The following is a 21,334-nucleotide window of genomic DNA, read 5'->3' as shown; positions in this document are numbered from 1 at the left end:
CCTAACATCCATACGCAGCACAAAATTCCGGCATCGTCCATGAATTCGAAGTACAGACGGAGATAGCAGCTTTACCTAGATACTTCCTATGACAAGACCCCTGTAAGAAGGCGGCGGTTTTGACGCATGCTCAGAGCCCCAAGGCGACATGTATATATGACTGTGAATGACATTTGCACATGGGAGTTTTCCTTACACAAACATGTTCTCAGGGCAGAAAGAAATATGATTGGTTCACAAAAATGACCAATGAAAATGCAGAGGAGGCGGGTTCAACATTCGAAAAAAGCGCATTTTTGAGTGAGCGTCAGTTAGCAGCACTGGAGTGAGAGGATTAAGTGATTACCGTATACATTTTTCAAAAGGTAAGATTTTTTATTTATGTATTTGGTAACCTTGATTTGATATTTTGAGATAAGTTAAGTAAAAAATACATAAATAGTAAGCTAACAGTCGGTAGCACGTTAGCATTATCTTATTTAGCACCAAAAAGACGTGTAAAAAGACATGATTACACATTCTTCAATGGTACAATTTTTTTATTTATGTATTTGGTAACCTTGATTTGATATTTTGAGATAAGTTAAGTAAAAAAATACATAAATAGTAAGCTAACAGTCGGTAGCACGTTAGCATTATCTTATTTAGCACCAAAAAGACGTGTAAAAAGACATGATTACACATTCTTCAAAGGAACAATTTTTTTATTTGGTACCCTTGATTTGACATTTTGAGATAATTTAAGTAAAAAATACATAAATAGTAAGCTAACAGTCGTTAGCATGTTAGCATTATCTTATTTTGCACCAACTTGGATGTCGAGCGTTGATCTAAAACTTTTAATCAATGTTTTTGTGTCAGAAAACTGACTAAATACATGATCTGTGGGGTGTTTAAAAGTAAGTTGCTGCAGAGCCACTATTTTGCTTGTATTAATCACAGCTTCTGGTATGTTTGGTGGCGTTAGGTTATGTTGCTGCTCTTGGGGCAGGAAAGCTGTGCTGTATTAATCTGAATGTCTGATGTGGTGTTATGTTATTGCTCTTAGCTGCCAAAGACAAACTTCTGTAATTGTTCATTAACAAAGTACCAATTATAGTACGAACTTTTAACACCTGTGTTAATATTTGTGATGTGTTAATATATTGTCATTATGTCAACTTATAGCCCTCTCTTCAAGGGGAATTTCTTTTGGAGAAAAATGAATGGTAAGCATAACACTTTTTAATTATGTGGTGTGCTTTTCATGGAATACCATTTACACAATAAAAAATGTCTTTCCAATTGATGTATGACAGTAGACCTGTTCTGTATGTTTATGTATATGTTGAGCATATTGTTTCACCATTTTGTTTATGTATATGTTGAGCATATTGTTTCACCATTTTTTACTTATGCAGTCTTAAAAATTATGAAGTCAGAAGGACTACATAGAGAATCCAAAATTGGACAAATTGGTCCTTATCCACTTTATGTGAAAAGTTTTGAATCACTAATAGACAACAACAAAGTGTCTGATGAGGTAAAATTTCTATTGTTTTATAACTTCTGTTTCTATATGAAAATAAACTTTAATGCATGGAAGTTACTTTGGATATACTTGTCAGATACACTTTTTAGTGTTTAAAGGACAAGCTCGGTATTTTACACTTAAAGCCCTGTTTTCAGATTGTTTATGATGAAATAGAACGGTTTTGACTGAAATTTCGACATATGCGGCTGCCCCGAGAATTTTCGGGTGTTTGTTGTTTCACCTCACACCTCTCCAATGGGTGCATAGGTGCACTGGAACAATACTTCCAAAAATGCATTAAACTTTTGTTTACAAAGACGTAAAACTCACCGAGTGGTGGTCAAGGGTGTTCACTGATATGCTCACACAAAAATCGCTGCAAAAGATGGTTTCCAACAGCTGTTTTACCATTCGTTGTTAACTTGTGGACCTATTTTTCCAAACGCTTCACACCCATACATCCTTCCGCTTAGAGCTTGAATAGTAGACACTCCAGCCCAGGTGGTGGTTGCCATTGCCAATTGCAAGAATAGAAACAAAGTTCCCGGCGTGGAGTAATACCGTACCTCACAGCACATCTAATACAAGTCAATGGAGTTGGCAAAAACTATGATAAAACCTGTTGGCAGCCGCATATGTCCAAGTTTCAGTCAATAAACAATCTGAAAACAGGGCTTTAAGTGTAAAATACCGAACTTGTCCTTATTGGAATGCCATTCCCACTTTTCCTAAGTTTTTTTTCTTTCATCAATGCTCTTTGTCAGGTCATGGATGCCTTGTTTCACCTGTTCAGCATGGTAACTAACACATTAATACTGGATGTGTGTGTGTGTCTGTGTGTGTGTTTAAAAGATTTTTAGCACTCAATATAAATATCAATATCATGTAATATTTATTAATCATTTAGAGGCAACCTGATGTTCTGGCTATTAATACCCACACCCTGACTGATATTCTGGAAGGGAAACCAAGAGCAAGGAGCCGTTACTTTACCAAGGTAAGAATTACTCCTACAAAAGTTAATTCCCTGTTCTAACTGGGTTAACCAAGCAAAGTTTAGGATCATTTATTCAGTTTATTTACATTTTTTGTCATTTAGAAATTTTAGCATAATAGTAAACCTGTCAAAACAATGGAATATCACAATTGTGAAAGTGACATCTGCATTTAAGCCATCCACAATAAATGGGAACACTTACACCGCAAATAGTTAACACACATACACCAAGACATGGGGCCGCCATCACTGCAGTGTTCAGGGAGCAACTGGGAGTAAGCAAGGGCACCTCAGTCACTAGGAATCGAATCAGCGACCTTTGAGTGAGAGGTCAGACTACTTAACCCTTAGGCTACGACTGCCCGAAACTATAAATCTTCTTAAAGGTCCCGTTTTTCCTGATCCCATTTTTCAAAGTTTATTTAGTGTGTAGGCCGGTTTGGACTAAAGCCCTCTACTTCCCGGTTGAATGACGTCAATATAGGAGCTTTTGACTAAGCTCCGCCCACAGGAATATGTCAGTCGCCAGCTAAGATCAAACAGCTCTGGCTAAGCTGCTGTCAAATCACAACACACTAAACAAGCTACACAATCAGAACTCATTACGTATTTTTGAAGGAGGGACTTCATAGAACAAGGAAGACATCAGCCTGTTTTTAGGACAATGAAAACAGTGCTAAAGAGAGTAAATTGTATGAAAAATACTAGCTTTTTGAACAGAATTAAAGAAATGTCCATGTATTTTGGACTCTATTTTTGTCAACAAGTCATTTCAAACTTTGAAACAAAACTTTAGATTTAAAAACATTTTTTTAGAGTGATCCTAAACTTCTGACCTGTAGTGTTTAGGTAAACATTACTTGCTTGTCTCATTCCCTTGTTTTATTGATATGTTATACTTTAGATTAATTAATTTTCTCTCCTGTTCAGAGGAACATCTTTGAAAACATAAAGGAGATCATCGGTCCCTATCTGGAGTGTGGGAATCACTGGACCTTTTTTGTAAGTTACTTATTAATGAGATTTTGCTGCGAGTAGTAATGTGCACAATAAACATTGGCCCCGTTTTCTATTTTGCTGTTTTTATATAATATATTTTTTTAGCACTGCAGTATTGTTGATCATACTATTACTTACTTAAATTCACTGGGGGAAGAAGATGAACAGTACTACAAATTAGCAGAAAATTGGAGGTACAACTAAAAATATTCCATCCATCCATCCATCCATCCATCCATCCATCCATCCATCTATCCATCCATCCATCCATCTATCCATCTGAAAATAAGTATTTGACACATCAGCATTTTTATCATTAAGGGGATTTCTAAGTGAGCTATTGACACAAAATTTTCCCAGATGTACCCATCAAGCCAAATATTGAATTCATAAAAAGAAATCAGAAAATTTAATTATAGAAGTTGAGTCCAAATAAATAATGTGAAATGACCCAGGGAATAATTATTGAACACACTTTATTTAATACTTTGTAGAAAAGCCTTTATCGGTGATTACAGCTTCTAGACACATCTTGTATGGAGAGACCAGTCGTCTGCATTGCTCAGGAGTGTTTCTGGCCCTTTCTTCCACACAAATGCTCTTTAAATCTTGAAGGTTCATTGGGCTTCTTTTATGAACTTTGATCTTCAGTTCTCTCCATAGATTTTCTATGGGATTTGATTTTCTTTCTTTGAAACCACTTCATTCTTTCCTTGACCTTGTGTTTGGGATCATTGTGATCATGGGATCACACTGAAATGTCCACCCTCTTTTCATTTTCAGCTTTCTGGTAGATGGCAGCAGATTTTTGTCCAGAATGTCCCGGTACATTTCTCCATTCGTCATGCCATTAATAATATGAAGTCTGCCAGTACCCCTTGCTGAAAAGCAGCCCGAACCATGATGCTTCCACCCCCAAACTTAACTGTTGGGATAGTGTCCTTGGGGTGGTGGGCAGTGCCATTTCTTCTCCAAACAGGGTGTGTAGAATGACTGCCAAAAAGTTACATTTTGCTTTCATCTGACTATATAGTCTCCCAATAATCCTCAGGCTTCTCCAGATGCTCTTTCACAAACTTTAACTGAGCCTCAGCATGCTTTTTGTTCAGCAATGGAGTCTTGCGTGGTGAGCGTGCATGGATGCTGTGGCGGTTCAGTGCATTGCTTATACTTTTCTTTTAAACAACAGTACCTACTAATGCAAGGAGTGGTTCTTGGCTCTTGGAGAACTCTCCAGATTATTCTTTGGACTCCTCAGACAGGGATCTTACGTAGAGCACCTGATCGTGGCCGGTTTATTGTGAACTGATGCTCTTTCTATTTCCGGATAATGGCCCCCACAGTGGTCACAGGAACATTCAGCATTCTGGAAATGCGCCTATTACCATTCCCATTAAAATGCTTTTCAATTTAAGATTACGAAGATCTTGAGAGAGTTCATTGCTTTTCCCCATCATAAAGTCTTTCCTGTGTGCCTCCTGGTAGAGCCCTGCACGGGCCAAAAACTCCAGCCCTAACCCGGCCCTGGCCCGAAGTGTTCAAGCCCGACCCTACCCCAGCCCGACAATGTCTGCAATTTTTTCAGCCCAACCCGACCTGACCCGAGACCAATATCAATCACTTTTAAGCTCTCTCTGACGCACGCGCTCTTTGATGCGCGCGCTCTCTCTCTCTTGGAGGCGCCTTCTCAAACATAATAAGAGGTGAAGTATAGCTTTAGCCTACAGAAATGCTTATTGCTTTAATGTAGGGAGTTATAATAGTTCATTGTTCACAGTTCATATTTATGATCTTATAGTCCATTTAAAAATGTTTGTACAAACTGACTGTATTCTTCAGAAAAACACCAAATAACTTATCTTCCCTTACCTGTTGCTGTTCAGTGTGCAATTAATTAATAAAAATTAGTATGACGTTAATTTTTAAAAGTGTGTGAGGTCCGTGCACGTCCTCCGCTAGCAACGCATAAATAGCAAAAAGCGCAATCGGCTAAACAAGCATTAAATATTAATATGACATTGATTTTTTGTTTTTATTAATTTATATTCACAAAACTTATCAACAAAACATCCATTAAAATTTAGAGACAAATTATATGAAACGAAATTCATTTTCAAGTAGCAAGAAAAACTTAAATTAAACTAGAAAATAATGTCTGACCCATTACAATTCTCCATTTAAATTGACTTTTACAATGCCCTATATGGCGTTTAAAATAACGGTCTATCTTTCGTAATAAGCTAACTAAATTTAAACAAAACATAAACAACACAAGAATATTCAAACCCAACAATACTCAAACATAAATATAAAACAGACATTATCTATAAGGATACATAAAACAATCTGATAGCGTTTATAATAGCTGGTTGGTAGATGTTTACTATTTTTGGCAAAACCTCCGTTGCAAACCATTACCTGAATAAAAATAATTTTTACTTTGAAAATGATGTGCTGTCACATTAACATGAGCTGTTCGTTTACATAAGATTCCATCTACGTTTATTTACACTCAGCGCAGTCTGAGTTCTCAAACTAAACAGGGTCTGCAGTTTTTGCAAACAAATCCGTTTATGAGGGTCGAAACGGGTGATGTGTAAATGAAAGGCGTAACATAGCAAAAGTAACGTTTTAAAGGAACATTAATGTAAACATAGCCTCAGATGCGCGCTGTCTCTGCTACACACGCAAACACACACACACACAATGAGGAGAGACGCTAAAATAAGCCCGACCCGAGCCCGGTCTGTAAAAAAAAAAACGGCCCGAGCCCGGCCCAAATAGGCTTAGCCTGTCGGGCCCCGACGGGCTTGCAGGGCTCTACCTCCTGGGTAATGAGAAGCCTTTATAGGCCATCAGTTAGGACTAAAGCAGCTGATATCAGTTAGTACTGTTTGGGGGCAGGTTTTCTCTCTCAGTACTGGCATATTTCAGGTGATCTCCTGACTTTCTATGCCATTTTGCACCTTGTTCTCTTCGTGTTCAACACTTATTCCCTGTGTCATTTCATTTATTTTGAATCAACTTGTATACTTAGATGTTCTGATTTCTTGTATGAATTCGGTGTTTGGCTTGATGGCTACATCTGGTGGAAGTTTTGTGTCAATAGCCCACTTAAAAATTTGTTTGGCTCCGCCCTCCTACGTGCTTCCGCTTAATTTTCATTTAGCTTCAGAAGTACGTCTGGGACTGCTGTGTAGAGTTTCATTTTCTCCTGCAAAAATCTGCAGGTCCAATCAGCGAACAGAGGGGAGTGGCTAAGAACAATGACGTTGAGGTTGTGCGTCAGTTGTAGTTCAGTAATGGCAGCGGAGAAAGACATGAGAAAAGCTATTCAGTCCATTGATGCAAAACTGCCGAATATACAGAAGTTAAAGCCGGAGCAAGAACAATGTTTGCTAAGTTTTGTTGGTCTAATCATTCTGGCTTGTTGTTTCCGGTCGGTTTCGGCGCATGATATACGTCACGACTACACGTTAGCGATTGGCTATGGCAGATTCTGAGTGACTCTGGGCAGATCCAATAGTTTTTAACTTCAACAGAGGACCCTCCTTAACGGAAGTAACGCTTTGCAATGGAACGTGGCCAGACTCTCTGTACAAATGAAATGAATGTACGAGAGTCTGGTTGGACCAGGCTACTTAGAAATACCCTTGTTGAAGAGGATGCTGATGTGTCAAATATTTATTTTCCCCGCTGTATCTATATCTACATAAACCTTTGCTATGGAATGTCAACTTAACATATTTTAACTTACTGTGACTTACATTTTAGCATATTTGCTGCATCAAAAGGCTACCGGGGACCGTGGAAAAGAACAAAGAGGAACCATACCCTTCAGAATGACACTATTTCATGTGGCGTTTTTACAGCAGTGGTAAAAAAATTTTTTAACAACAGCTACAGATACAACAAATGTTTTAAGAATTACAACACTGTTCTTAATTGTTCGTACCCTAATAAATAAGTGAAGCTTGTTTTAGAAGTTGAGCTAAGCTTATGTACTTTTGTTGCTATTATGTTTTCTTTTTTTTTTTGGAACTTCTGAAGTTTGCTGAGGCTTTTTTAGGTGACACAAGGGGCTATCTTGCATGCTCGCCTGTACTGCAGGAGAGAGAACGACTGGGGATATTTCTATTCAGTTCACTTGGTAAGTTCCATGCACATATTCAGAGTTTCTTATTGGTTAGATCATGTTGAAAGAGTATTATCACAGCTAGCGTGTGTCCTGTTACTTTAGATAGGTCTGGTATTTGTGGTATTTGTCACAGGATGGCATCTAGAAAGATCCAGGTAAGTGATGTAAATGACATTTTAATTTAGAAAAAAGTAATCAAGTTTTGTATTTGTTTGTTTCTGCCTTGTGTGTTTTTGAAGCATTTGATTCAGTTAGGGAAATCTTGATTTAACCATTTTTATGGAAATGATCTTTATAGGAAAAATGTTCAACTTGTTCAGTACGTATTCATACAAAATGTCTACCTGGAAATCAAGAGGATGCCAGGTGCATTTTTTGCAAAGGTAGTTAAATTATGAACAACTTACCCTTTTGCAACATTATCAAGTAAACATTTTATTTTGCATAGATGCATTTTACATCCTGAGAGATTAATGGATTGTAAAATTCTTACTAATAAACAAATTCTTTGAGAAGACAGCGCAGGAGAAATTATCCCAAACAGAACCAGAATCGAAGGGCAAGACAGCTCAGGACAAAGCAACCCAAAGAACACAAGACCGGAGGAACAACATAGCTTAGGAGAAAGCAACACAAACTCTAGACATGAGGGACAAGACAGCTCAGGAGTAAGTAACCCCAACACCAAAAATGAGGGACAAGACACCACAGGAGAACGTAACTCAAACACCAGAAATGAGGGACAAGACAGCACAGGAGAAAGTAACTCAAACACCAGAAATGAGGGACAAGACAGCACAGGAGAAAGTAACCCCAACACCAGAAATGAGGGACGAGACAGCAAAGGAGAAAGTAACCCCAACACCAGAAATGAGGGACAAGACAGCACAGGAGAAAGTAACCCCAACACCAGAAATGATGGACAAGACAGCACAGGAGAAAGTAACCACAACACCAGAAATGAGGGACAAGACAGCACAGGAGAAAGTAACCCCAACACCAGAAATGATGGACAAGACACCACAGGAGAAAGTAACCCCAACACCAGAAATGATGGACAAGACAGCACGGGAGAAAGTAACCCCAACACCAGAAATGAGAGACAAGACAGCACAGGAGAAAGTAACTCAAACACCAGAAATGAGGGACAAGACAGCACAGGAGAAAGTAACCCCAACACCAGAAATGAGAGACAAGACACCACAGGAGAAAGTAACCCCAACACCAGAAATGAGGGACAAGACAGCACAGAAGAAAGTAACCCCAACACCAGAAATGAGGGACAACACAGCACAGGAGAAAGTAACTCAAACACCAGAAATGAGGGACAAGACAGCACAGGAGAAAGTAACCCCAACACCAGAAATGAGGGACAAGACAGCAAAGGAGAAAGTAACCCCAACACCAGAAATGAGGGACAAGACAGCACAGGAGAAAGTAACCCCAACACCAGAAATGATGGACAAGACAGCACATGATAAAGTATACCCTACACCAGTAATGAGCGAAAAGACAGCACAGGAGAAAGTAACCCCAACACCAGAAATGAGGGACAAGACAGCACAGGAGAAAGTAACCCCAACACCAGAAATGATGGACAATACAGAACAGGAGACAGTAACCCCAACACAAGAAATGAGGGCCAAGACAGCACAGGAGAAAGTAACTCAAACACCAGAAATGAGGGACAAGACAGCACAGGAGAAAGTAACCCCAACACCAGAAATGAGAGACAAGACACCACAGGAGAAAGTAACCCCAACACCAGAAATGAGGGACAAGACAGCACAGAAGAAAGTAACCCCAACACCAGAAATGAGGGACAACACAGCACAGGAGAAAGTTTTCCCAACACCACTGGACTTGAGGAACAAGACAGCATAAGACAGAGTGCAGGAGTTGAGGGAAAAAATAGCACAGGGCAAATCCAAGATAAGACAGGTAAAGTTCTAAGTTGAAACTTTGACAAATGAACAATTTCCTTAAAGGTTTGTGGAAATCCTGTTGAATCCTTTATTCTGATTGGCTGAAAAATGTTCCATGGATGTTGATTATTTTTCTGTAAACCACACCTAACTTGTCAAATGTCTTAAACACCGCATGTGTGAGCACCACGTCTTCGCGTAGCAGGAGCGTCACTGAAGCAGTAGTACTGCGATCGTTTTGGTGTCGGCTTTATTTTTGCTGCGCTGGTCACGCTCAATTAAAGTGCTTTAATTATGATTGTGGATTGATACGAAAAGTGTAATTTTAGATTAAATCACGAATGTGATGCCAAGTGTGTTGTAAACAGTCATGACTTTGAGACATTTTAAAGAAAGCAATGAAATATTTAAAACACACTGTAGCCATAATACTGCACTGTCATTCACTTTCTGCCCAGCACTTAATGAATCCTCATCTATCTTAACAATCTTCAGGAAAAACAGATACATCTATACTGTAAATCTAAATCTTGTGTTGAAGGGTTAGGAATGAAACCAATGTTAAGCTGTGCTGAATTACCACCTTGGGTGTGCATCATTTTTATTATTATTCAATCTCCCGTTGTTAATTATTCCTTACTTAACACAGTAAATCACAAAAAAAAATTTAGCTGTGTTTTTGCTAGGTCACAAAATAAAAATACTGGTAAATGGTCTGTAAGAAGGGGTCAAATAAATCAGGATGAAGAATAAGGAACATATTATTTTTATAGTAGCCTACCTTTAGTTTCCATTGCATACTTTTACTATTCTTTTTTCTGTCCTTCCAGGGGGATTTCTGGTGGAAAGTGTTTTGAAGGTTTCGGACTTTAACCAAGCAAAAAGGTAGACTTTTTATAGGTAGACACATCTAAAGATGTTTTTTTAAAGATTACATTTTAAACCTATTCAATTATAATCTATGTAATTTAATGTTTCAGATACCTGGTTACATCAGAAGAACTGCAAAGGAGATGCTCCCTACCAGAATGCTACTCCGCAAACACAGTAGTGGCTTACCTACGGAAGGCCAAGGGCCAAAAACAGAAAATTACAGAGAAGTTGGTGGAGTTGGAGGTGACGCCCTCAAAGCGCACAAAGTTAACTTCACAGTGCTCAAAACTTTGTGAAGGTAAAAACAGACTAGCAGTCTTAGTAATTATTAAAGGCCATACTGACACCTGTATCCTTGTTTTGTGGTTTTAACTCGTAATTCAGATCTAGAAGTTCTAATATGTGTCCTAGCAACATGTTATTGTTATTTTTTTATGTATGCTCATAGTTGCTGTAAACTTGCAGCAGCAATTCCAGTTGCACTAGTGAAAAGTAGCCAGACTTCTTTCATGTGCCATTCCCATGGTGAATTGTAAAATCTGAGCTCCATTGATGATAGCTTTTCATAGTCGTGGCGCACGCACTTTAAGCGATACTCCATCGTTTTGTCAAATTAAACTATGTTATTACCTTAACTAAGAAGAGTCTATACATACCTCTATCTTCTTAGTGCGTGCACGTAAGCGCTGTGGCGTGCTGCGACACTTTGGTATCACTTAGCTTAGCCCAGTTCATTCAAGGGTATCAAACAGTGATGAAGTTAGAAATGTACTATAATGTATGGCGGAATAGCACTTTTGGGAGTACTTCGACTAGGCGGGGTAACACTCTCCTCTTGGAGCGGATTTTTCAGGCGAGTCGAAGTACTCCCAAAAGTGCTATTCCGCCATACATTATAGTTACCCTTTTAACTTGCTTTTAAAAGCGCCATGTTTTATTTTGTGCCATCATATTTGATTGTATAACTCGTTTATATACTTGTTTTAAATAGGGAAAACTTTGATGTGTTTGGTTACTTCTAGCTTCATCTCTGTTTGGTATCATTGAATGAACTGGGCTAAGCTAAGTGCTACCAAAGTGTCGCCGCACGCCACAGCGCTTGCGTGCACCCACTAAGATGATAGAGGTATATGTATCAACTCTTCTTAGTAAAGGTGATAACAGTTTAATATGACAAAATGATGGAGTATCCCTTTAACTCTGAGTCAAACTACTTTGAGTCGATTGAACTAACTCAGATCAGCTGTTCTGTACCCAAAACTCTGAATTGTTGAACCACCTTACTGAAACAGGCCCCTGATCTGTTACTTTAACCATGACATGTTTGTATAAGCAGAATTCACAACCAGAAAATATTTGCACACTTGATCTTTACTTAATGTATTGTGTGCAAATTAGACATCATTTCAAATATTTACATTGTGTCTAATTACTGTATTTTAGATGAATGCAGCGATCTGGCTGGTGATTTAACATACTTGGCAGCAAAATTCATTCCCCAGAAAAAGGTGGCTCAAGCCTTGTTGGAAGAGGGGAATTTACATACAGCCATGGCCAAAACAGAAGAATGCAGGTAATCTAGTAATAAAAAAACATACCAAACTTGACATAACCTGAATTATTAAATTATCCTAAACTAAATGGCTTTTGGAATTTTCACTTGCAGGAAGACATTGAAAGCTGTACAGAATGCTTTAGAGTCTAATTGGGAAACATATGATCTGGCAACACATGGTCTTGGGCCTGCTGTTATAAAAGGGACCTTTTCATTAATTGATTCATGCCTTAAAGAGAAAATGAGAGCACTAAAATCAAAAGACTCAACAGATAAGTAAGGCTTTTTTGCACTTTATTGTTGAATTGTTCAAATGCTTAAATGTTAATGTACACAATCCAGAAGTATAATAAAAATACAAAACATTATCTGTGTGTTTTATTTTACAATTTAAAATGCTAGAAATATGTACAACAAATACTTAACACACACAAACATACACATACTAGCCTGCTTATAATGCCTTTGAGAAACATTAAATGTGAAATTAGCAACCAGCAGTTATTTTTTCCCAGATTGTTTTATCAGATTTTTTTGCATCTGCAGATCATAAATTGTACATACAAAGGACAACTCTTTAATTTTTATTTAGCCTTTTTCTTTTGTTTTTTCTTTTACAAATGTAATTCTTGGTGAGTACATGTCTGGCCTTTTTAATCTGTTGTCGATAGGCATGCAGGACAGTTATTTTTCTTTTTCTTGACTGAATGCTGAAGTTTGAAAAAACTAGTTTGTGTGCCCTCTCTAACATCTTGTACAGCTCCTTGTTTTCAGTGTACATGTCTGATTGGCTCCATTCAACAAGGTCTGTTAACATGGCCTGGAGTTTGGCTTTTGGCATTTGATTTGGTGTTTTCTGGCAATCTGAATGATTCGCAATCAACTCACAGGGCGTCGGTGAAACGTAGAGGATGTTGTGAACCAAAATACAAACACATGTTTCATAATGGCTATTTGCTGTGCATGTGCAGGATGTTGGACTTTTGTGGCTTGTAGTCCCTACACTGCCGTCACTGTGGGGGGCGGTTGGGGTTTCATCATCTGAGAAATATGAGTGACAATTAACGATTTTTTTAGCAAGATCAGACCTTATGTCTTGAATATTTAATCCTTGTTGCTGTGCAACTAATCTTGAGAAAACTATGTGTTTACACAAAGAACCGCATTTGGATCTTTTGCAGTCACATCTCACCATGACCAAATCAACTGTGTGGGACTGAGTACTTGTATGTGGTGGAACAAAACATGTGCCCTCTTTATTAATTTCACATTTTGAATCCAGACCCTTCTCAAACATAGACTTGACAACATTAGAGAAGTCATCAGCATTGGCTCCTTTGATTCGTCCGTTTGCCGCCAGCTCATCCATGTAACTTTAAATTATTCAATCAGTTATTATAAATTGTAATTATGCAAAGTAAAATAACAAATCATAATTTAAAACAAAATATTAAAAAAATGTGTTAACTTTACCAGTAATATTTGTGAACATCTCCACACAGCAGGCCAAGGAGCTGATCAATACGCCTGTTTGCGTTTCCTTTCAGGAACTGATATTTAATTGTGAGAAAGAATCTGTAAAGATAATTAATATTTTTGAGGGAAATAGAATGCTTCTATCTAAAATAATTTGAAAAATGATCTGGAAATTCACTAGAGAATCATATATTTGGCATGCTAGGTACAGTATGCGTGTACACATTAATATAGTTACAAAAAAAATGTAATTATGCCTAGTGAAATGAAAAATACACTGAGAGAGGAAGCATGTATTTTAATACAATAAACAGGCCTATTAAATGTTTTACCTTTCTGCCTTGTTATTGGTTTCACAATTTTCGTGATTGAATGATCTGCCAAAATTGGACCACAGCTCCCTCAAAGGAATCCACTGATTCTTCAAGTATGTAGATACGTTTGTACTACCAAGGTAGGAATCTAGCTCCTTGCACTTGGTGGCAGAAGTGTGAATGAAGTCCTCTTCCTGAACAACAGAAACTTTTTAATTGACAACCTTTCAACAGTCTAAACAGACACAAAGAAAATATGTAAAAGGACTCAAGGTCTTAAATTTGTCAAGGCAAAATTTTATGGTATAGTTCTTACTGTTAAACACCCCTTCATTGCAACCATTGCATGAATCACCATGTTTCTCTGGCTCGCTGGCAGGTTTCCTCCATCTCGTTTGACCAACCACCTATGCACGGCCTAAGTGTTAGAGGTTTTAGATTCTATTAGCATTATTTGTATTTGTGTTTTTAAACAACTTTTATTAATTTTATTCAACTTATATTTAAATTTTATAATAGAACGATGATGTTACTGTTTTTAATGTCTGCTTGAGTAATGCTAAATTAATGTAAAATGTAAGTTGAAATGCAATTTGCTGCCTGAATTGTTGTCTTATCTACCTGCAGGACATGAAACCAACAAAGGAATATCTTTGCCGATGGAAATATCTGTCTAATGGCATTGTGCTCTTTCAGGTCCCTATCAATCATGACTGACCTACACAAAAATAGTTTTATTCGACAACATGGATGGAAAATTAAACAGATGTCATTTCACAACAATTAAATCAAACCATTTAGTAAATTAAAGAAAACATAATACATAACACTCCATAGAGCACTTACCGGGGAAGAAATCCAGGATTACAGCTAGAAAGCTTTTCCAAGCACAGAGTGAGTGTGGCTGTTGATTCCTGACTTACGATAAAGTATGCAAATGGAACTCCTCTTCCAATACTATTACTTAGAAGAAGTGCATAAAATGCATAGCCATAAGAGGTGATCCCCCTGTAGGTGGCATCCATGAACACCATTGGATGTGGATGTTCCTTGAGAAGTTGTTTTTGCCAAGGTGTCTGTACTACAATTATCAAGGGCTGTCCATCACTTAGTGGTTGATAGAAGCAAATATTCTCCTTTAACTCTGAGGTGGCAAGTATATCAACACTGATACAATCTTTTACATCTGGAAAAATTAGTGCATTGAGGCTCTTTTGAATTATTCTTATATCCTCTGGTGTAACATAGTATCTGCGATTTAGTTTGTCTTTATGTCCATGCCTTCCTGCCCAATCAACACTCCTTAGAAGTGTTTCAGAGACTGATAATCCTTGCTCAAGCCACATCTGAATTAACGCCAGTAATTCTGGGTCAATACGGTTTTTGACACCCTCTTCTTGTATATTGAAGTTATGTCCACTGTGCTTCAGCATTTTGTGCACAACAGCACCTGTAAATCCAGCATCCTTGATTATCTTGAAAGACACATACGCCCTGCAAGAGTTTGCTCTGGTTTGGGTTGGTTGTCCTGTGCTGCTTCCGGTTGCTTTGTTTGATCTCTCACATGAATAATAATAGTAGTCTTTGTGTGTACTTACAGGCAATTTAAAATAGTTCTGTGTTTCATTTTCCAATGTCTTGACATAAGACTGCATGAAGTCGTCCTCCTTCTCCTCAAAAACAACAACTTCTTGAATGACATCAGGATCTGTAACCTTCTTCAGCTTTCTTTTAACACCTTTAATCCAAATGTTTTCCATTGCTTCTTATCTATTCTTAAAGAACAAAATAACAGTATTAAAAGCAATCTTTTCATATCTTAATCTAAAACAACCATTAAGGCATAATCTTACAAAAGCAAAACACAATTTTATTTTGGTGGTGTATTCCTAGAACTATCCCAAAAGTCCCAAGAGCAGCAACATAACCTAACACTACCGACACCATATGTTAAGATTTAAGGCTTGTTCAACTTCATGCAGCGCCGCAAGAACAGACATCCGGATGAAGTCAAAGTACCGCGAGGGCGAGATGAAATTAGACTTTGTATTATTTTTCTAATCATTCTCGCGGTACTTTGACGTCACCCGGCTGTCAGTTCTTACAGCGCCACATGAAGTCGAACAAGCCTTAATACTTAACGCCACGAACACCAGACGTTCAGATTAATACAGCACAGTTTTCCTGCCCTAAGAGCAGCAGCATAACCCAACACCACTGAAACCAGACACTGAGATAACACAGCACAGTTTTCTTGCCCTAAGAGCAGCAACATAACCTAACGCCACCGACACCTGACGTTTCCTGCCCTAAGAGCAGCAACATATTGCCACCGACACCAGACATTGAGATTAATTGAGAGCGAGATGAAATTAGACTTCGTATTATTTTTCTAATCGTTCTCGCGGTACTTTGACGTCACCCGGCTGTCAGTTCTTACAGCGCCGCATGAAGTCCAACAAGCCTTAATACAGCACAGTTTTCCTGCCCTAAGAGCAGCAACATAACCTAACGCCACCAACACCAGACGTTTAGATTAATACAGCACAGTTTTCCTGCCCTAAGAGCAGCAACATAACCTAACGCCACTGACACCAGACGTTTAGATTAATACACCACAGTTTTCCTGCCCTAAGAGCAGCAACATAACCTAACACCACCGACACCAGACGTTTAGATTAATACAGCACAGTTTTCCTGCCCTAAGAGCAGCAACATAACCTAACACCACAGACACCAGACATTCAGATTAATACAGCACAGTTTTCCTGCCCTATGAGCAGCAACATAACCTAACGCCACAAACACCAGACATTCAGATTAATACAGCACAGTTTTCCTGCCCTAAGAGCAGCAACATACCCTAACGCCACGAACACCAGACATTCAGATTAATACAGCACAGTTTTCCTGCCCTAAGAGCAGCATCATAACCTAACGCCACCGACACCAGACGTTTAGATTAATACAGCACAGTTTTCCTGCCCTAAGAGCAGCAACATAACCTAACGCCACGGACACCAGACATTCAGATTAATACAGCACAGTTTTCCTGCCCTAAGAGCAGCAACATAACCTAACGCCACAAACACCAGACATTCAGATTGATGATACAGCAGTTTTCCTGCCCTAAGAGCAGCAACATAACCTAACGCCATGAACACCAGACATTCAGATTAATACAGCACAGTTTTCCTGCCCTAAGAGCAGCAACATACCCTAACGCCACGAACACCAGACATTCAGATTAATACAGCACAGTTTTCCTGCCCTAAGAGCAGCATCATAACCTAACGCCACAAACACCAGACATTCAGATTAATACAGCACAGTTTTCCTGCCCTAAGAGCAGCAACATAACCTAACGCCACGGACACCAGACATTCAGATTAATACAGCACAGTTTTCCTGCCCTAAGAGCAGCAACATAACCTAACGCCACAAACACCAGACATTCAGATTGATGATACAGCAGTTTTCCTGCCCTAAGAGCAGCAACATAACCTAACGCCATGAACACCAGACATTCAGATTAATACAGCACAGTTTTCCTGCCCTAAGAGCAGCAACATACCCTAACGCCACGAACACCAGACATTCAGATTAATACAGCACAGTTTTCCTGCCCTAAGAGCAGCATCATAACCTAACGCCACCGACACCAGACGTTTAGATTAATACAGCACAGTTTTCCTGCCCTAAGAGCAGCAACATAACCTAACACCACCGACACCAGACGTTTCGATTAATAGAGCACAGTTTTCCTGCCCTAAGAGCAGCAACATAACCTAACGCCACAAACACCAGACATTCAGATTGATGATACAGCAGTTTTCCTGCCCTAAGAGCAGCAACATAACCTAACGCCAGGAACACCAGACATTCAGATTAATACAGCACAGTTTTCCTGCCCTAAGAGCAGCAACATAACCTAACGCCATGAACACCAGACATTCAGATTAATACAGCACAGTTTTCCTGCCCTAAGAGCAGCAACATACCCTAACGCCACGAACACCAGACGTTTAGATTAATACAGCACAGTTTTCCTGCCCTAAGAGCAGCATCATAACCTAACGCCACCGACACCAGACGTTTAGATTAATACAGCACAGTTTTCCTGCCCTAAAAGCAGCAACATAACCTAACACCACCGACACCAGACGTTTCGATTAATAGAGCACAGTTTTCCTGCCCTAAGAGCAGCAACATAACCTAACGCCACAAACACCAGACATTCAGATTAATACAGCACAGTTTTCCTGCCCTAAGAGCAGCAACATAACCTAAAGCCACAAACACCAGACATTCAGATTAATACAGCACAGTTTTCCTGCCCTAAGAGCAGCATCATAACCTAACGCCACCGACACCAGACGTTTAGATTAATACAGCACAGTTTTCCTGCCCTAAGAGCAGCAACATAACCTAAAGCCACAAACACCAGACATTCAGATTAATACAGCACAGTTTTCCTGCCCTAAGAGCAGCATCATAACCTAACGCCACCGACACCAGACGTTTAGATTAATACAGCACAGTTTTCCTGCCCTAAGAGCAGCAACATAACCTAACACCACCGACACCAGACATTCAGATTAATACAGCACAGTTTTCCTGCCCTAAGAGCAGCAACATACCCTAACGCCACGAACACCAGACATTCAGATTAATACAGCACAGTTTTCCTGCCCTAAGAGCAGCATCATAACCTAACGCCACCGACACCAGACGTTTAGATTAATACAGCACAGTTTTCCTGCCCTAAGAGCAGCAACATAACCTAACGCCACGGACACCAGACATTCAGATTAATACAGCACAGTTTTCCTGCCCTAAGAGCAGCAACATAACCTAACGCCACAAACACCAGACATTCAGATTGATGATACAGCAGTTTTCCTGCCCTAAGAGCAGCAACATAACCTAACGCCATGAACACCAGACATTCAGATTAATACAGCAGTTTTCCTGCCCTAAGAGCAGCAACATAACCTAACGCCACGAACACCAGACATTCAGATTAATACAGCACAGTTTTCCTGCCCTTAGAGCAGCAACATAACCTAACGCCACCGACACCAGACGTTTAGATTAATACAGCACAGTTTTCCTGCCCTAAGAGCAGCAACATAACCTAACACCACCGACACCAGACGTTTCGATTAATAGAGCACAGTTTTCCTGCCCTAAGAGCAGCAACATAACCTAACGCCACAAACACCAGACATTCAGATTGATGATACAGCAGTTTTCCTGCCCTAAGAGCAGCAACATAACCTAACGCAATGAACACCAGACATTCAGATTAATACAGCACAGTTTTCCTGCCCTAAGAGCAGCAACATAACCTAACGCCATGAACACCAGACATTCAGATTAATACAGCACAGTTTTCCTGCCCTAAGAGCAGCAACATACCCTAACGCCACGAACACCAGACGTTTAGATTAATACAGCACAGTTTTCCTGCCCTAAGAGCAGCATCATAACCTAACGCCACCGACACCAGACGTTTAGATTAATACAGCACAGTTTTCCTGCCCTAAAAGCAGCAACATAACCTAACACCACCGACACCAGACGTTTCGATTAATAGAGCACAGTTTTCCTGCCCTAAGAGCAGCAACATAACCTAACGCCACAAACACCAGACATTCAGATTAATACAGCACAGTTTTCCTGCCCTAAGAGCAGCAACATAACCTAAAGCCACAAACACCAGACATTCAGATTAATACAGCACAGTTTTCCTGCCCTAAGAGCAGCATCATAACCTAACGCCACCGACACCAGACGTTTAGATTAATACAGCACAGTTTTCCTGCCCTAAAAGCAGCAACATAACCTAACACCACCGACACCAGACGTTTCGATTAATAGAGCACAGTTTTCCTGCCCTAAGAGCAGCAACATAACCTAACGCCACAAACACCAGACATTCAGATTAATACAGCACAGTTTTCCTGCCCTAAGAGCAGCATCATAACCTAACGCCACCGACACCAGACGTTTAGATTAATACAGCACAGTTTTCCTGCCCTAAGAGCAGCAACATAACCTAACACCACCGACACCAGACGTTTCGATTAATAGAGCACAGTTTTCCTGCCCTAAGAGCAGCAACATAACCTAACGCCACAAACACCAGACATTCAGATTGATGATACAGCAGTTTTCCTGCCCTAAGAGCAGCAACATAACCTAACGCCATGAACACCAGACATTCAGATTAATACAGCACAGTTTTCCTGCCCTAAGAGCAGCAACATAACCTAACGCCACAAACACCAGGCATTCAGATTGATGATACAGCACAGTTTTCCTGCCCTAAGAGCAGCAACATAATCTAACGCCACTGACACCAGACATTCAGATTAATACAGCACAGTTTTCCTGCCCTAAGAGCAGCAACATACCCTAACGCCACAAAAACCAGACATTCAGATTGATGATACAGCACAGTTTTCCTGCCCTAAGAGCAGCAACATAATCTACCGCCACTGACACCAGACATTCAGATTAATACAGCACAGTTTTCCTGCCCTAAGAGCAGCATCATAACCTAACGCCACCGACACCAGACGTTTAGATTAATAGAGCACAGTTTTCCTGCCCTAAGAGCAGCAACATAACCTAACGCCACGAACACCAGACGTTTCGATTAATAGAGCACAGTTTTCCTGCCCTAAGAGCAGCAACATAACCTAACACCACCGACACCAGACGTTTCGATTAATAGAGCACAGTTTTCCTGCCCTAAGAGCAGCAACATAACCTAACGCCACCGACACCAGACGTTCAGATTAATACAGCACAGTTTTCCTGCCCTAAGAGCAGCAACATAACCTAATGCCACAAACACCAGACATTCAGATTGATGATACAGCAGTTTTCCTGCCCTAAGAGCAGCAACATAACCTAACGCCATGAACACCAGACATTCAGATTAATACAGCACAGTTTTCCTGCCCTAAGAGCAGCAACATAACCTAACGCCACTGACACCAGACATTCAGATAAATACAGCACAGTTTTCCTGCCCTAAGAGCAGCAACATAACCTAACGCCACGAACACCAGATATTCAGATTAATACAGCACAGTTTTCCTGCCCTAAGAGCCGCAACATAACCTAACGCCACAAACACCAGACATTCAGATTAATACAGCAAAGTTTTCCTGCCCTAAGAGCAGCAACATAACCTAACGCCACGGACACCAGACATTCAGATTGATACAGCACAGTTTTCCTGCCCTAAGAGCAGCAACATAACCTAACGCCACGGACACCAGACATTCAGATTGATACAGCACAGTTTTCCTGCCCTAAGAGCAGCAACATACCCTAACGCCACGAACACCAGACATTCAGATTGATGATACAGCACAGTTTTCCTGCCCTAAGAGCAGCAACATACCCTAACGCCACGAACACCAGACATTCAGATTAATACAGCACAGTTTTCCTGCCCTAAGAGCAGCAACATACCCTAACGCCACGACCACCAGACATTCAGATTAATACAGCACAGTTTTCCTGCC

The 21,334-nt window shown here is 39.8% G+C and overlaps 2 protein-coding genes across 2 annotated transcripts; one reads left to right on the top strand and one right to left on the bottom strand.

Moving 5' to 3' along the window:
* Nucleotides 1-181: 181 nt before the first annotated feature.
* LOC129429974 (uncharacterized) lies at nt 182-12,368 on the top strand. The gene is made up of 17 exons (XM_073858829.1): nt 182-365; nt 1,168-1,208; nt 1,401-1,522; nt 2,278-2,310; nt 2,421-2,510; nt 3,441-3,512; nt 3,615-3,703; nt 7,284-7,386; nt 7,560-7,659; nt 7,750-7,802; nt 7,946-8,030; nt 8,164-9,084; nt 9,160-9,588; nt 10,403-10,457; nt 10,553-10,743; nt 11,889-12,018; nt 12,112-12,368. The coding sequence occupies exons 2-17, from the start codon at nt 1,202-1,204 to the stop codon at nt 12,278-12,280; spliced, it is 2,649 nt and encodes an 882-aa protein (XP_073714930.1). The 5' UTR covers nt 182-365; nt 1,168-1,201; the 3' UTR covers nt 12,281-12,368.
* Nucleotides 12,369-12,524: 156 nt separating this feature from the next.
* On the bottom strand, nt 12,525-16,359 carry LOC129429952 (uncharacterized). The gene is made up of 7 exons (XM_073858828.1): nt 14,637-16,359; nt 14,412-14,508; nt 14,107-14,208; nt 13,809-13,984; nt 13,474-13,575; nt 12,750-13,373; nt 12,525-12,540 (listed from the first exon to the last, which is right to left on the bottom strand). The coding sequence occupies exons 1-7, from the start codon at nt 15,548-15,550 to the stop codon at nt 12,525-12,527; spliced, it is 2,031 nt and encodes a 676-aa protein (XP_073714929.1). The 5' UTR covers nt 15,551-16,359.
* Between the last annotated feature and the right edge of the window lie 4,975 nt (nt 16,360-21,334).

Source organism: Misgurnus anguillicaudatus, chromosome 21, assembly GCF_027580225.2.
Source record: "Misgurnus anguillicaudatus chromosome 21, ASM2758022v2, whole genome shotgun sequence".
Lineage (NCBI taxonomy): Eukaryota > Metazoa > Chordata > Actinopteri > Cypriniformes > Cobitidae > Misgurnus > Misgurnus anguillicaudatus.
This window is presented reverse-complemented; position numbering and strand designations above follow the sequence as displayed.

Bases quoted from the DNA above. Each gene is read 5' to 3' on its own strand.
- LOC129429974 (XM_073858829.1), top strand. The intron at 3,513-3,614 runs GTAAGTTACTTA...ATATTTTTTTAG, and splicing joins GGAATCACTGGACCTTTTTT to CACTGCAGTATTGTTGATCA. The intron at 3,704-7,283 runs GTACAACTAAAA...CTTACATTTTAG, and splicing joins AAATTAGCAGAAAATTGGAG to CATATTTGCTGCATCAAAAG.
- LOC129429952 (XM_073858828.1), bottom strand. From the start codon at position 15,550: ATGGAAAACATTTGGATTAAAGGTGTTAAAAGAAAGCTGAAGAAGGTT. The intron at 14,509-14,636 runs GTAAGTGCTCTA...ATTTTTGTGTAG, and splicing joins AATCCTGGATTTCTTCCCCG to GTCAGTCATGATTGATAGGG. The intron at 14,209-14,411 runs GTAGATAAGACA...TCTAACACTTAG, and splicing joins GTTGGTTTCATGTCCTGCAG to GCCGTGCATAGGTGGTTGGT.